The sequence below is a fragment of the Ranitomeya imitator genome, chromosome 5 (assembly GCF_032444005.1).
Source record: "Ranitomeya imitator isolate aRanImi1 chromosome 5, aRanImi1.pri, whole genome shotgun sequence".
NCBI classification, from domain to species: Eukaryota; Metazoa; Chordata; class Amphibia; order Anura; family Dendrobatidae; genus Ranitomeya; species Ranitomeya imitator.
The window spans coordinates 95,202,609-95,218,448 of NC_091286.1; the positions used below are offsets into that span (position 1 = coordinate 95,202,609).

Below are 15,840 nucleotides of genomic sequence, written 5' to 3' on the forward strand. Positions count from 1 at the left end.
GCATAACAGGCCTTCTATTAGGAATTATATGTACAGTACACAGCGTTCGGTGTCTCTGGAGAGGAGAGCTATAGAGCTGTGCTTGTGTTAAAGAGAGCGGAACCTTGTTTTCTTGTTCCCTGAGCAGGCGGATGCCGGCAGCCACACACAAGCGTCCAGTCCTGGACAGTCTGTGGTGCAATGTGACATTGGTGGATGGAGCAAGACATGATGTCTCATATGTGCTTGATTGGATTCAGGCCAGTCCATAGCATCAATTCCTTCATCATGCAGAACTGCTGAGACTCTTCAGCCACATGAGGCCTAGCATTGTCCTGCATCAGAAGGAGCCCAGGGCCAACCGCACCAGCACATGGTCTTACAATAGGTCTGAGGATCTCATCCAGAAACCTAAAGACAGTCAGTGTACCCCTGGCTAGCACATGGAGGGCTGTGCAGCCCTCCAAAGAAATGCCACCCCACACTATTACTGACCCACTGCCAAATCAGTCATGCTAGAAGATGCTGCAGGCAGCGGAACGTTCTCCATGGCATCACCAGAGTCTGTCATGTCTGTCACATCTGCTCAGTGTGAGCCTGCTCTCATCTGTGAAGAGCACAGGGTGCCAATATCAAATCTGCCAATCTTGGTGTTCCCTGGCAAGTGCCAATCGTCCTGCACGGTGTTGGGCTGTAAGCCCAACATACACTTATGGACATCGGACCCTCATACTAACTTCATGGAGCCTGTTTCTGACAGTTTGAGCAGACACATGGATGTTAGTGGCCTGCTTGAGGTCATTTTCCAGGGCTCTGGCACTGCTCCTCCTTCAACAAAGAAGGAGGTAGTGGTCCTGCTGCTGAGTTGTTGCCCTTCTACAGCCCACTCAACGTTTCCTGGTGTACTTGCCTGTTTCCTAGTATCTGCTCCATCCTCTGGACACTGTGCTGACAGACACTGCTACCCTTCTTGCCACAGCTTGCATTGATGTGCCATCCTGGATGAGCTGCACTACCTGAGCAACTTCTATGGGTTGTAGACAGCGCCTTATGATAATGTACAGTACCTCTAGGGCTGAGAGCAATGACAAGATGTAAAAGTGACCAAAACAACAGCCAAAAGGATGAGAACAAATAAATGGTCTGTGGCCATCCCCTGCGGAACCACTCAGTGGCTTGCAACTGTTCACATTTGCTTCATCCTGTTAGGGGGTGCTGGTCTGATTTATTTCCACTAAAACATTGTAGCACAAATTATACATATCAACCAAAGTCTGCAAATAAGGCAAGAAACAAAGAGCAAGTATTTTTTGTAAACACAGGATTTTCTGTAATACTGCATGATAATGATACCTGGCTTTCCGCACGTGAAGTTGGGGACAATGCATGTGTCTGTGACAAACATACACTGAAAACCTCTCAGTAAGCTTTGATCCTGGAACGCTCCTGACAGGTTCAAAGACAGAAGCCAAGGCAGGAGCTGCAAACATTGAAAGTACAAAATCGTATGAAAATTTTGTGAATAAACAAATTACAAATTTTGCTTTTATAACTGTAGGAATTTTCAAACAACCAGCAATTTGTATTCATCATAAGGTAACAATTCTGGAGCACAAATCTACATTTTTAGAACCATCCTCTGTCATTCTTCCTGGACAAGGAGCATAGTAGCATCACAAATGATGCACATATTTTCGGTGGGTATTAAAGAACAAAAGAACAAATACCAAAGAGCTCCAGTACTGTTATTTCAAGGGGAATACAAACATATACTAATAGACACATTATGATATTTCACAGGAGCTTTTTAATATCTTAAAGGGGTTGTCCACTATAGTGGGAACAATTTTTATTCTTTTCTTAAATGCAAGTATTTGGGGCCAAAAATCATTACAAAAAAAGTTACAAGCTCCCATCAGACTGTGGTAATGGGCTGACCTACAGATTCACAGTTCATTTATTCTGCGGCCAGGAGGGGGATGAGTTGTCGTTATCAATCAGACCATTTTCGAAAAATAAATTAATTTTGTTTTCCATTAAGATTTTTGGTCTTTTGTATTGGCTTAAAAACATTGCATGAAAATCTACAACTTAAGCTACATAAAGTCATACTGCATGTGCGAGTCCAGACTCATCACAAAGTACAACAAAAATGCTCCAAAACCGCTACTCATGTCAGGCCATGTGCACACGTTCAGGTTTTTTCACTTTTTTTCGCGTTTTTTCACGCTAAAAACGCTATAAAAACTCATTAAAAACGCATACATTATGCATTCTATCATTTAGAATGCATTCTGCATGTTTTGTGCACATGGATGCGTTTTTTCAGCGAAAAAAACACATCGCGGTAAGAAAATGAGCATGTTCATTATTTTTGTGGATTTTCTGCGTTTTTCCCGCAATTCTATGCATTTGGGAAAAAACGCACAAAAAACGCACCAAAAACGTGTGAAAAACGCGGTAAAAATCGCGGTAAAAACGAATGCGGATTTCTGGCAGAAATGTCCGGTTTTTGTCAGGAAAATTTCTGCAAGAAATCCTGACGTGTGCACATACCCTCACATAGGCAATTGCAGTTTTTGTTGACATTGACATCCAAATGTCACATCTAGAGAATGCTGCACTTTGGAAAGACCAAATAATGTATTGTGGGTAGACAACTTAAAAGGGTTGTTCAGTCTAAAGCTATTAGTCTGCAGTCACTCAATGTGACTGCAGAGTTGTGAATCCTCACATCACATGCACACTTACGAGGATTCTCTGGTGTGGGGAGTGGTGGTCATGTGACCGCAAGTATGTGATATGCATATTCCCCGCCACATTCTAACTAGATGGGAAACAAAATAAAACGCGAAGGAGGATATACGTATATAAGGGCAAAAACTTCAAAATAATAAAAAAAAAACTACAAAGCAACAAAGAAGTGCTGAGCCCAAAGTAAAAATACTAATGTTTATTGATAATGAACAAAGATTAAAAATACCAAATATACACAATGGAGATAAAAGACATGAGTAGCCTACAGTGTGAAACCAAACAGGTGGATATACTACAGCAATTAATCAAAACAAAATATAAAGTGTCCAAATATATAAATATCAATAAATATAATCAAGTGAAAAAAATCTACTATGGACATGAACATGATTAAATGATAAAGTGCTGTTCCAAAAAAAATTGTTTTCCATAATAAAAAAAATAGGGATTTTTGTGTACTCACCGTAAAATCCTTTTCTCCGAGCCATTCATTGGGGGACACAGACCGTGGGTGTATGCTGCTGCCAATAGGAGGCTGACACTAAGTGATACAAAAAAAGTTAGCTCCTCCCCTGCAGTATACACCCTCCTGCTGGCTCTCAGCTAACCAGTTCGGTGCAAAAGCAGTAGGAGATCAATAACAATATATGTCATATTATAAAAAACAAGCATAAGCTAATAATAGGGTGGGAGCTGTGTCCCCCAATGAATGGCTCGGAGAAAGGGATTTTACGGTGAGTACACAAAAATCCCTATTTCTCCTTCGCCTCATTGGGGGACACAGACCGTGGGATGTCCCAAAGCAGTCCCTGGGTGGGGACAACAATAGATCAGGCCCTGTGTAACTTACTACTTACAAGTGCGCCACCGCGGCCTGCAGAGTCCGCCTGCCCAGACTCACATCTGTGGAAGTGTGGGAATTATAGTGCTTCAAGAATGCATGCGGACTGGACGAATCCGCAAGCTTGCAGGCGTGCCTTGCCGACGCCTGGTGCCTAGAACCCTTGATAGACAGGGAGATAGGCTGACATCTAGCACGGAAGGACTCCTGGATGGTGAAAAGAATTCACCATGTTATCATGGTCGATGGAACGGCTAAACCCTTCATGAAAATGTCAGGAAGCCTTCCTCTACCGTCAACCTTCAGAAGGACGCCGTCCTCAAGACGTACCTACTCAGAGCACTCACTTCGTCCAGAATATGGGGGATCTTATTCCATTTTGTGGACTGGAGCCAAAAGAGATGAGGGAAGAACTATGCCCTCATAACAGTGGTAATACAGTACCACCTTGGTAACAAGGGATGGAGATGGCCTGAGGACAACCTTGCCTCGAAGGTAATAAAGGAAAAAAGTCTGAAAGAGCAGAGAAGCTAGCTCCGAAGACTCGTCAGAGTGAGAATATCGCAGAGGAGAACGGGACGACTTTCCCTGATAGTAAAGTCTGCCCGGATGAAAAAGGAGCCTACTGCAAGGCTCCTAGGAATAATAAGGTCCCAATGATCTAACGGTATGCGATAGGGAAGAACTACGTGTGAAAACTCCCTGTGAGAAAGTCCCTACTTGCAGTTGTGCTGCGATAAGGCGAGAAGATACTAGCTCCGCAAACAAAAAACGGACGTGGTCAGTGCGGATCTCTGAGGATCACTGGGGCCCCTTTCTGCTTCCGAAAGGCTTTCGGAAGCAGTGGAAGGGGAGTTATGGAAACTGGTACCACGGCAGAACCAGAGCATGGAGAGCGATGGCTCTTGGATCTCGAGGCCGAACCACGAACTCGAGTACATAGGCCTTCAGTCTGGATGTCATCCCACCTACAACTGGAGAGCTCCAGTAAGGACAGATCTGATGGAAGACTTCGGGGTGAAGTTCCCACTGACTTGAGGCGGAACCCTGACGGCTGAATTTGTTTGCCATTCAGAGTTCTACTTCTGGGATATATACTGCCGAGATCACCGAATAATAGACTTCGGCCCATCAGAGAAAGTGAGGTACCTCGGTCATGGCGCCTGACCGTGGGTACCTGCTAGATGACTGACGTAAAGCACCGCCGTGGCATTATCCAATTGAATTCGGATAGGGAGACCCGCCAGAAGGCAGTGGACCTGCTGTAAGACTACCGTTCGGATCTCCAGAACAATGATGGGGAGAAGAAGACTGGCATTGGTAGTTACTAATAAACATTGAACCGGGAGAAAGGCCCTGGATGAAGAAGGAGCTCAGAGACTATTGTCTGAAAGTCTGTTTGACTTGCTGAAAACGAGCGGAGCGAAGGAAACCGCTTCCATTGTCATCACCATTTTTCCTCAGAACTCTCTTAGCAAATCTAATGAAATGAGGGGGTGAGTAATCAAATCTCAGAACTCTCCTTGCGCGAGCTCCCTGTTAAAGGGCCATGACCTTGTCTCGAGGAAGAATTACCATCCTTCTAGAAGTGTGCAGGATCATCCTCAAAAAGGATATCTGCTGGGCTGGAAATGAGGAGAACTTGTCTAAGTGTAGCTGCCAGCCCAGGAGAGAAGGAATCGCAAAAGATATAGATGACTCAGCGTAGTCATGAAAGGGCGGCTAGACAGACCAAACAGGGCAGGACGAGCACGCCTCTAGAGTGCAAGAGAAACATGACATCCGCCATGACCCGAGCGAACACTCTGGGTGCGGAAGCAAGGCCGAAGGACAAGGTTGTGACTTGAAAATGCTGTTGACGAATGGAAAGGTGAAGGAATTTTTGCAGAGGGCAAGCAACCCGAATGTCGATGGATGCCGGAAACTGCACCTTTTTCTGTTGAAGTAATGGCTGAGCGGAGGAACTCCATCCAAAGAAGGAGGACTGTTGTGAATTCTGTGGCAGAGTTCACTCCTGTGGTCACAAGTGGTACTTCGGCTGATTCTCTCTGGGATCTTCCGTTTGTGGAGGAAAGTGGTACTGCAGCTTCTGAGTTTCCTCCCTCAGGTGATCTGGTGAGCTCGTTAGCTTCTTCTCTACTTAACTCCACCTGATGCTTTGATCCATGCTTCCTGTCAATGTTCCAGTGTAGGACTTGTTTTTTCCCTGGATCATTCCTTTGGCCTGCTGCTCTGCAAAGCTAAGTTTTGCTTATGTTATTTTGTTGCTATTTTTCAGTCCAGCTTGCTTTATTGGTTTTTCTCGCCTGCTGGAAGCTCTGAGACGCAGAGGGACCACCTCCGTACCGTTAGTCGGTGCGGAGGGTCTTTTTGTCCCCTCTGCGTGGTTATTTATAGGTTTTTGTGCTGACCGCAAAGTTATCTTCCCTATCCTCATTCTATTCAGCTAGTCGGGCCTCACTTTGCTAAATCTGTTTCATCTCTATGTTTGTGTTTTCATCTTACTCACAGTCATTATATCTGAGGTGCTTTGTTTCTGCTGATCAGGATGACTGGGTGTCCTTTTTGCCTTTGGCTGAGTTCGCCCTTAATAATCGGGCCAGCTCGGCTACCTTGGTTTCACCGTTTTTCTGCAATTCTGGGTTCCATCCTCGTTTCTCTTCTGGACAGGTTGAGTCTTCGGACTGTCCTGGTGTGGATACTGTGGTGGACAGGTTGCAGCAGATTTGGACTCAGGTAGTGGACAATTTGACCTTGTCCCAGGAGAAGGCTCAACTTTTCGCTAATCGCAGACGCCGTGTGGGTCCCCGACTTCGTGTTGGGGATCTGGTTTGGTTATCTTCTCGTCATATTCCTATGAAGGTTTCCTCTCCTAAGTTTAAACCTCGTTTTATTGGTCCGTATAGGATTTCTGAGGATCTTAATCCTGTGTCTTTTCGTCTGACCCTTCCAGATTCTTTTTCCATACATAACGTATTCCATAGGTCATTGTTGCGGAGATACGTGGCACCTATGGTTCCATCTGTTGAGCCTCCTGCCCCGGTTTTGGTGGAGGGGGAATTGGAGTATATTGTGGAGAAGATTTTGGATTCTCGTGTTTCAAGACGGAAACTCCAGTATCTGGTTAAATGGAAGGGTTATGCTCAGGAAGATAATTCCTGGGTTTTTGCCTCTGATGTCCATGCTCCCGATCTTGTTCGTGCCTTTCATGTGGCTCATCCTGGTCGGCCTGGGGGCTCTGGTGAGGGTTCGGTGACCCCTCCTCAAGGGGGGGTACTGTTGTGAATTCTGTGGCAGAGTTCACTCCTGTGGTCACAAGTGGTACTTCGGCTGATTCTCTCTGGGATCTTCCGTTTGTGGAGGAAAGTGGTACTGCAGCTTCTGAGTTTCCTCCCTCAGGTGATCTGGTGAGCTCGTTAGCTTCTTCTCTACTTAACTTCACCTGATGCTTTGATCCATGCTTCCTGTCAATGTTCCAGTGTAGGACTTGTTTTTTCCCTGGATCATTCCTTTGGCCTGCTGCTCTGCAAAGCTAAGTTTTGCTTATGTTATTTTGTTGCTATTTTTCAGTCCAGCTTGCTTTATTGGTTTTTCTCGCCTGCTGGAAGCTCTGAGACGCAGAGGGACCACCTCCGTACCGTTAGTCGGTGCGGAGGGTCTTTTTGTCCCTTCTGCGTGGTTATTTATAGGTTTTTGTGCTGACCGCAAAGTTATCTTCCCTATCCTCGTTCTATTCAGCTAGTCGGGCCTCACTTTGCTAAATCTGTTTCATCTCTATGTTTGTGTTTTCATCTTACTCACAGTCATTATATGTGGGGGGCTGCCTTTTCCTTTGGGGAATTTCTCTGAGGCAAGGTAGGCTTATTTTTCTATCTTCAGGACTAGCTAGTTTCTCAGGCTGACGAGGCGCCTAGGTTCTGGTCAGGAGCGCTCCACGGCTACCTTTAGTGTGGTTTGATAGGAGTAGGGATTGCGGTCTGCAGAGTTCCCACGTCTCAGAGCTCGTTCTATTATTTTGGGTTATTGTCAGATCACTGTATGTGCTCTGACCTCCATGTCCATTGTGATTCTGAATTGCCTTTCATAACAGAGGACCATGTGAAAGGTTGTTAGAAGTTTGAGGTCCAGGGTCGATCTTACTTTTCGTTCCCCTGTTTGGAACCAAGATCCCTTAGATCTAGACTGTGCTGGACAATCCTTATACAATCCTTTGTCAGACTCCCGCTCAAAGGATTTGATTGGCCATTTGTTGCTGGTGTGAATCAAGGTAGTTAAGGTCTCCAGCCAGGAGACCATTGCTCTAGCAATCCATGCAGCCGCTAGGGAGGATAGAGCGCTGGACCCGAAGCCGCAAGACGGAACGAACCAGATTTGCTATCTGACAGTCCGTGGTATTTTTAATTGATGACCCATCGGGTAGGGATACTGGTAGGTATACCACAGGAGATTCTACCCGGTTAATCTGCCCCATGGCAGAATGTGCGGCTGCATCCAGCAGGTCATAGTCTCTTGCCATCTCCTCTTTTCACGGTGCAGAGATAAAAATTAGGAACCCTCGATCCATCAACCTCTTAACAGGGAAGTGGAGAGGAATTGTCCGCCTTCTTGCATCATCCGCTAAATAGTGGTGATGCAGAGGGGGGAGCTCGTACGCCAAAAAGGGTGCCTCTATATGTCCACAGAGTTCAGGTCTCCGGGTGGACAGGACAGGTTGTCTGGCGTTAGGCCTGGATGCAGAAGAGGAAACATGGAGACGACAATTGTATGTAATCATACAATTAGGTTCTGTAGAAGGACGTAGATCGGGGGATTTATTATGATGGAATGTAGGCTGAACTGGATGGACAAATGTCTTTTTTCGGCCTTACTAACTATGTTACTATGTTACCATGTTACTCCGTGTGCTCGTCTGTTGATGGTGTGGGGAGATCGGTGCCCTTTAAAGGACCCGTCGCCCTTAAAAAACAGGCCAGGCATGGCATCCCACGTAGAGGCTTATGTCCAGTGAATCACTTATCCGAATTGAATGGCAAATGCTCTCGAGGGAGTTTAGTCTCTGAAGCTCTGGCAAGCTCAGGCAATATCCAATCCATATTCAGAGCCTTGTTGTCATCAAATCATTGGTGAGGGAGCAGGAAACTAAAAACTTCCGTTTTCTAGATGCCTGTATGTTTCTAGACGCCTGCACGTTTCTAGAATACTTGCGGCCCCTGCTAGCCGATGGCTCCCATGTAGGATAGGGACCATGTATATTGGTCTGGTCCTGCGAGCACTCCAAACACAGAGGGTACACAGAGGGATTCAATCTCTTGGTCAGAGAACCATGGATTGGTCAGTGAAGAAGTCCACTGAGGGGAACTAGAGGATAAAGCTGGGGTCGGCGGCGGAGGACTCCTCGGATTGATCAAGCGCCTTTACTGGTCATGCACCTTTAAGACCAGGGAATACTGGTCATGCACCTTTAAGACCAGGGAATACTGGTCATGCACCTTTAAGACCAGGGAATACTGGTCATGCACCTTTAAGACCAGGAAATACTGGTCATACGCCTTTAAGACCAGGGAATACTGGTCACGCACCTTTAAGACCAGAGAATACTGGTCATGCACCTTTAAGACCAGAGAATACTGGTCATGCACCTTTAAGACCAGAGAATACTGGTCATGCACCTTTAAGACCAGAGAATACTGGTCATGCACCTTTAAGACCAGAGAATACTGGTCATGCGCCTTTAAGACCAGGGAATACTGGTCATGCGCCATTAAGACCAGGGAATACTGGTCATGCACCTTTAAGACCAGGGAATACTGGTCATGCGCCTTTAAGACTGGGAATACTGGCCATATGCCTTTAAGACCAGGGAATACTGGTCATGTGCTGTTAAGACCAGGTACTTCCTTACCCGGGTACTGATGTAGAGTCGATGTGCCCCTTTAATGCAAAAAAAAAAAAAAATACTGTCACCCCAGTGTGAGCTGGCCGGGTGGACCAAGATGGCCACCGGGAGCTGCAAAGTTGATAAAATCTTGCAGAGAGCGAGAAGCGCCAATTTGGGGGGCGGAGCCACAGACACGATGTTGAATAGGCCTAAGCCGGGGCCTAAATTTCTGTAGCCGGCGGACGTCACCAGTGGGTCGTTCCAGGCAAGACTTCCAGGATGCGGCCTACAAATCGGCCGAAGCCGGGGACTAAATTTTTGCAGCCATCCAGAGCGTTACCTCAGAGAGGTGGGCCACAGGGAAGTGGCTGAGGCTGCCTGTCAGCATGTGAATATCCCACTGAAGATGGATCCACTCACCATCGGTGCGTGTCCCGGCATGGAGCCGCCGCGGATGAGGGTTTCAGCGCTGTTCTGTGCAGCGTGGACGGTGCAGGGATAAGCCTCAATCCATCATCCGTTTGTTAGGGAGGTGGAGAGGAACCGTCCGCCTCCTTGTGCCATCCGCTTTCACAGTGGTGGGACAGTGGGGGCTGCTCGGACGCCATAGAGAGGGGCCTCTGTACAGCCACGGAGTTCAGTCCGGGTGGACAGGGCCAGTTGTCCGGCATTAGGCCTGGCTCCAGGAGAGGATACATGGAGGCGACACTCCATGTGGTCGCCTGCTGCTGGTGTGGGGAGATCGGGACCACGAAAGGAACCATCGCCCCTGAAGTGAGCTCAGGCATGGCTTCCCACGTCGCAGGAAAGGGTACGGGGAGGTATACTCGCCGTGCTCGCCTGTTGATGATTCGGGGGAGATCAGAACCTTGAAAGCAACCGTCGCCCCCTTCACTCCGTTAATTAAAAAATAAAAATTTACAGAAAAGTAAACAATAAAATAAAAACGTTGGGGTCTGAAACAGACCCGTGTGCCTCCTACAGACACTAAGCAAGAACTGGTTAGCTGAGAGCCAGCAGGAGGGTGTATACTGCAGGGGAGGAGCCGAGAGCCAGCAGGAGGGTGTATACTGTGGGGAGGAGCTGAGAGCCAGCAGGAGGGTGTATACTGCAGGGGAGGAGCGGAGAGCCAGCAGGAGGGTGTATACTGCAGGGGAGGAGCTGAGAGCCAGCAGGAGGGTGTATACAGCAGGGGAGGAGCCGAGAGCCAGCAGGAGGGTGTATACTGCAGGGGAGGAGCCGAGAGCCAGCAGGAGGGTGTATACTGTGGGGAGGAGCTGAGAGCCAGCAGGAGGGTGTATACTGCAGGGGAGGAGCTAACTTTCTTTGTATCACTTAGTGTCAGCCTCCTATTGGCAGCAGCATACACCCACGGTCTATGTCCCCCCAATGAGGCGAAGGAGAAAATATATATATCCACATATACAGTCCCAAAAATTATGCCTAAAAAAAGTAACCAAATATATATAAATACACAATAAACCACCATGAAAAATTAATCCTATAAAAAACTATATCAAATACTAGTGTTACATCAGTTGACCATTAAATATAAGACCAACATCCAAATCCATGGATGGAAAGATAAGGTGCAAGTGCTGTGCATAGAGGGTAAGTCTACTATAGGAAGTGTGGATTAAATCCGCGCTGCCGTAATAATGATGAGGTTTCAGTTGATAGTAGACTTAAAACAGTGGCTTATTATACAACATATGTTGTATGTGGTAATTCCTGAAGAAGGGGCCATAAGAGCCCTGAAACGCGTTGAATAAACCACTGATGGGAAACAGAGCAAAAACGTCCACAACAACATAATTGTGTATAAAAGTATGTATAACGTTTTATTACTTATATAAATATGAGACTGTACCAGTAACAACAAAGCAGAGAATGAAACCCTGTTGAAAAAGCTAGAACGCGAAACGCGCGTCCGGGGGTGCTGAGAAAGGTGGGGATACTTTCCCTGATGATCGCAATGGGTAAGCCTGATCTTTGATAATTTGAGCTCATTCTCTGCCACTTATAAATAATAAAACGTTATACATACTTTTATACACAATTGTGTTGTTGTGGACGTTTTTGCTCCGTTTTTCTGTGTTATCTTCTGTTTGGAGTTGTCCTGGTGATTTGGCGCCCTTTGGGAGCTTTGAGAGAGCTAGGGTTATTTGCTCTCAGCTACAATATACATTAGTGCTTCACGATTGTGTTATTAAATAGATGGGAAACAGTCTAGTCGGAATGTGGCCGGGAGCATGCACATCACATAGGTCACATGACCACCACTCCCCGCATTGAAGAATCCTGTTAGTGCGCATGTGATGTGAAGATTCACAAATCTACAGTCACAGAATATATACGTATATACATATACGAAAAAAGAAAACCAGTGAGTGACTGCAGATTAGTAGCTTTAGACCGGACAATCCCTTTAATATTCTGCTTCCCTGTGTATTTTTTCAAACCAAATAATAGGTGAAAAACATCTAAAAATTACAGATAAACAGGACCAAGAAGCAGATATCCAGCCTTACATGTCAATGAGTGAACTGCTGCTTTTCCTTTCTTTACACAGAAAATTCCAGAAACATATTCAGATAATGAAGTTAATTTTCCACGTACAATATGTAAATGACTGTGTCATCGGGAGTTAAAAAGTTACACTTACATTAATTTAATAAAATAATGGTTGAAACTTACTCAAAGTAACTTTGTGTGGAGTGACGAGACATACAAAATGTAGATCTACAACAGCAGTAAACACGGCTCTGTAAAAAAGACAAAGAAAGAATGAGGACTTCTAAATAAAATAACAATGTAACACGACAATGACTATGTGCAGGAGTTCCAAGCGGCTCTTTGCTACAATACCTCTGTATTTCAGTATTTGTATAGGAGAAAAAATCTATACATATTGTACAATATCCAATTTAGCATGGCATGACATTTATTTGTCACTGATTTATGTACAATCCAACAGCAAAATAATCTGGGTACCGCTATGGGTCCAAAACAGACCCATAATTTTCAATTTGAAGTCAATTTTATTTTATTTTTCTAAATTTGGCTTACAAACAAGTGTCTATAAACCGCCAAGATATAATAAAATATATAATCCTCATGATGCAAAAGTAAGAGACAAATGATCACTAGTCTTATATCTGCGTAGGTCCATGTGGGGAATAATACACAGTATAAAGATTTGTTGAAGGCGCCATCAGTATAATGATGGCATAAACCCAGCATCCTGGCAATCAGCTCATTGTCATTGCACAATTTACAACAATCATCGGATATCTCATATTTACCCTAATAAGTAAAGTTCTAGTAATGTGGCAAGGTTTTGTTCAGTTTTTGTATTAGTATTGGTTCTAATAACCTAAATCATGGCAATTGTGCAGAACTAATAACCATACTATGAGGCAGTCGATTTGGCAATGGATGAGTTAACCTTAAATGGTTGCTCCCATGTCATTCGTAAGTAGATGCCATTTATATAATAATGGTATTGACTATGCTCACATTTTCCAAGAAAACCTTAACAATAAAACATGGTTTAATAAATGATAGGAAGAAGTGCTCTAAATGTGATGCAAAAGCAAACATTGCACCAGATGTTCGTCTCTCAGAGGCTTCGCAATATGCAGGAGCAGAACAATGTGTCCTGTTAAGTGTATACACATGGAGATGACAAAAAAGGTGAATTATGAGGCCGCGATGAGAATTATGAGAAGACATCGAAGAGGCTGGAGTCCTGTGATTCAACAACGCAGAGCTATTCCTCCTGTCTATACACAGACAATGCATGTTTCCAATAATGACGTCCACCGTGACTAAATACTTATCATTTATCAGGGTGATTGAGGATGAAATGACCAGGATGAAATGCAACTTATGATAAGAGGGTGAGTTATAAACATTAGAGGGTTCTGCTTTGCTGCACGGCTTTCCAATGACTGAATATTCTAATTATGCTTAAAAGGAACCGATGCGATGGCTGTCCCTGGTCTAGGTCCGGCGCCTCCTCTCTTCTTGCGATCTCCATCCTTCTTCCCTGCTTAGCGTGGATGATGCGTCCTACATCATCAACACAGTGCTCCCCATCGCTCCCCTGTGCAGGCGTACTGCTCTCTGCCCTGCTGTGGAAACAGCAAAGTACTGGTCTGTGCATGCGCGGGGAAATGCCTAAGAGCGCAGGCGCAAGCGCATTACAGCGCTTTACTCTGCCCTGAGAAGGTGAGATAGGAGTACGCCTGCGCAGGAATGCAATGGGGATCAATGTGTGGTTGACGTAGGACGCATCATATACACAACACAGAGAAGATGGACAACATGGCGAGACGATGGACAGCATGGCAAGATCGATGACGCCAATCAGACCCAGCTGCCCCATAGGCGAGTATAATAAAGGGGTTTTTTTTGCTTGGAGACTTATATACAGCATTCCAGATTGCTGTAAAACAGGGCTGAAAGGTGGTGACCATAGGTTATATGGGAAAAACGAGTGACAGATTCCCTAAGGGGTTGTTCCACAGACAAAGTACATTTTAATGAATAGATCCTGGAATAAAAATAATTTCCACAATTGGAAGAGTTAATAAAGGAATGCTCCTGTTCTAGGCTAATCTTATAAGAGTGTCCCTGCTATGTACTGTGTAATGGCAGTGAAAGCATTACACGGCTGATAACTCCGGACAGCGGCATGCTCGGTACCCCTATGCTATCAGATAGGGATTTATTACATAAAATGTTGGCCTACATTTACCAATAACATAAGTAGAGCTGAGACTGGGCACAAGAGATGCAGATGGCCATAATTGTATAAAAAAGCCATGTGAACCCAACCTCATACATGCAAGCATCTGTCAGCTACATCATGGCCATCAAAAGATGTGGCCGCAGTAATATATTCAAAGGGTTATTGCCATTTTAAAAGTAATGGCTTATTGCTATGATGTTCCATGACCTATTGACCTTTGGAACCCTCACTAATCCTGAGAATGAAGGCGCTGTGCCCCCTTCACAGTTTCTCTCTGCACAGCAGTGCCCTGACCATACACTGTGCATGGACGTGCAGCGCAGCCACATTCACCTTACCGTAAGTCATTCCCTGCACAGCTGTGTGGCTGGGAACACTACACAAGCAATGCAGCATTTTAAAGGGAATCTGTCAACTAAGTCATTCTGCTCGAGCTAACATGCATAAAGTAGGGGCAGAGACCCTGATCCAGCAGTGTGTCTCATACAGGGCTTCTTACTGTAGCTTTTATATAATGACAGTATATCTGCTGCGGCTCTGCTAGTCCTCTCAGTGATAAGCTTCTGCAATGTAGTTTTTCATATTCATGAGCTCTGACCCGTCACTCTCACTGATTAGCATCTTTCTGCCTATCTTATACTGTAGACAGAAAGCGGTCAATCAATGATAAGGTTGGAGTTATACGGAGCCCATTACTGAGCAGACTAACAAATAACACAGTGATATTATCAAAACTACAGCAAGAAGCCAAGCAAGTGACTCAGAGCTGCAATCAGAGTTTCTCTCTTTATTTTATGCTGCATAATAAAAACCTTCAGATTCCATTTAATTTTAAGGATCGGTGGGGTTCCAAAAGTTAAACCCCTGCTATCAATAAATGATGGCATAGCCTACTGATAATTTTAAAAGTTGACAAAATCTCTATAACACATGTATATTGAAGGGATATTCTAAATTTGACTCTTGAGCAGTGCAAAGCAATGCAGCCTTATTACAGTCTCCTCACTTCCTTACTTTTGGGCACTTCTCCATAAGTGACAGCTCCAGAGAATAGCAGAGCTTTAGTATTGTTAGAATAATAATGCTCAGCACAAGTTCTGCTGTAAAATATTCAGCTTTCAGTGGTTTGTTCTGCTGTAAAATATTCAGCTTTCAGTGGTTTGTTCTAAGTCTTCACTGTTATCATTGTATTTACACAGAGATAACAGGGTATTGCAATGAGCTCACAACTGTGTACAGGCAGAGCCAAGAGCTGTGATTAGGAGCCCGGCTCTGAAAACTGGAGGCTTTTAATTTTGCAAGATTTATAACAGCAGCTTGTCAGGAGCTGAGATGGAGATGGAGGGAAGTGAGCAGCTAGCTCTTGCATAAAAATCAATGGACTGGAGAAAGGCGACAAGGATATTAGGCTTTAACCTCTCTCTAGGAATGTAAAAACAGAACACAGTCGGGCAGGCAATGGTGGCCTAGACTCCATTGAAACCAGCTGTACACTATGAAAGATAAAGGCCCTCATTGCAGAGGAATGACAACAAAATAGAAAACGGAAGTCAGTGGCAAACTTGCTTATTCTTCATGCTATCTAAATTATTAAAACAATTTCATAACTTGAGACTATCATTTTAAGTA

The 15,840-nt window shown here is 44.9% G+C and overlaps 1 protein-coding gene across 1 annotated transcript in view; it reads right to left on the reverse strand.

Annotated features, from left to right (window-relative positions):
• Positions 1-15,840, reverse strand: part of CFAP61 (cilia and flagella associated protein 61) — a 411,230-nt gene that overhangs the window by 362,821 nt on the left and 32,569 nt on the right. The window contains exons 5-6 of the mRNA XM_069768933.1: positions 12,153-12,220; positions 1,333-1,459 (exon numbers count right to left, since the gene is read on the reverse strand). Coding sequence (XP_069625034.1) covers positions 1,333-1,459; positions 12,153-12,220 — 195 coding nt within the window. The remainder of the gene's footprint in view (positions 1-1,332; positions 1,460-12,152; positions 12,221-15,840) is intronic.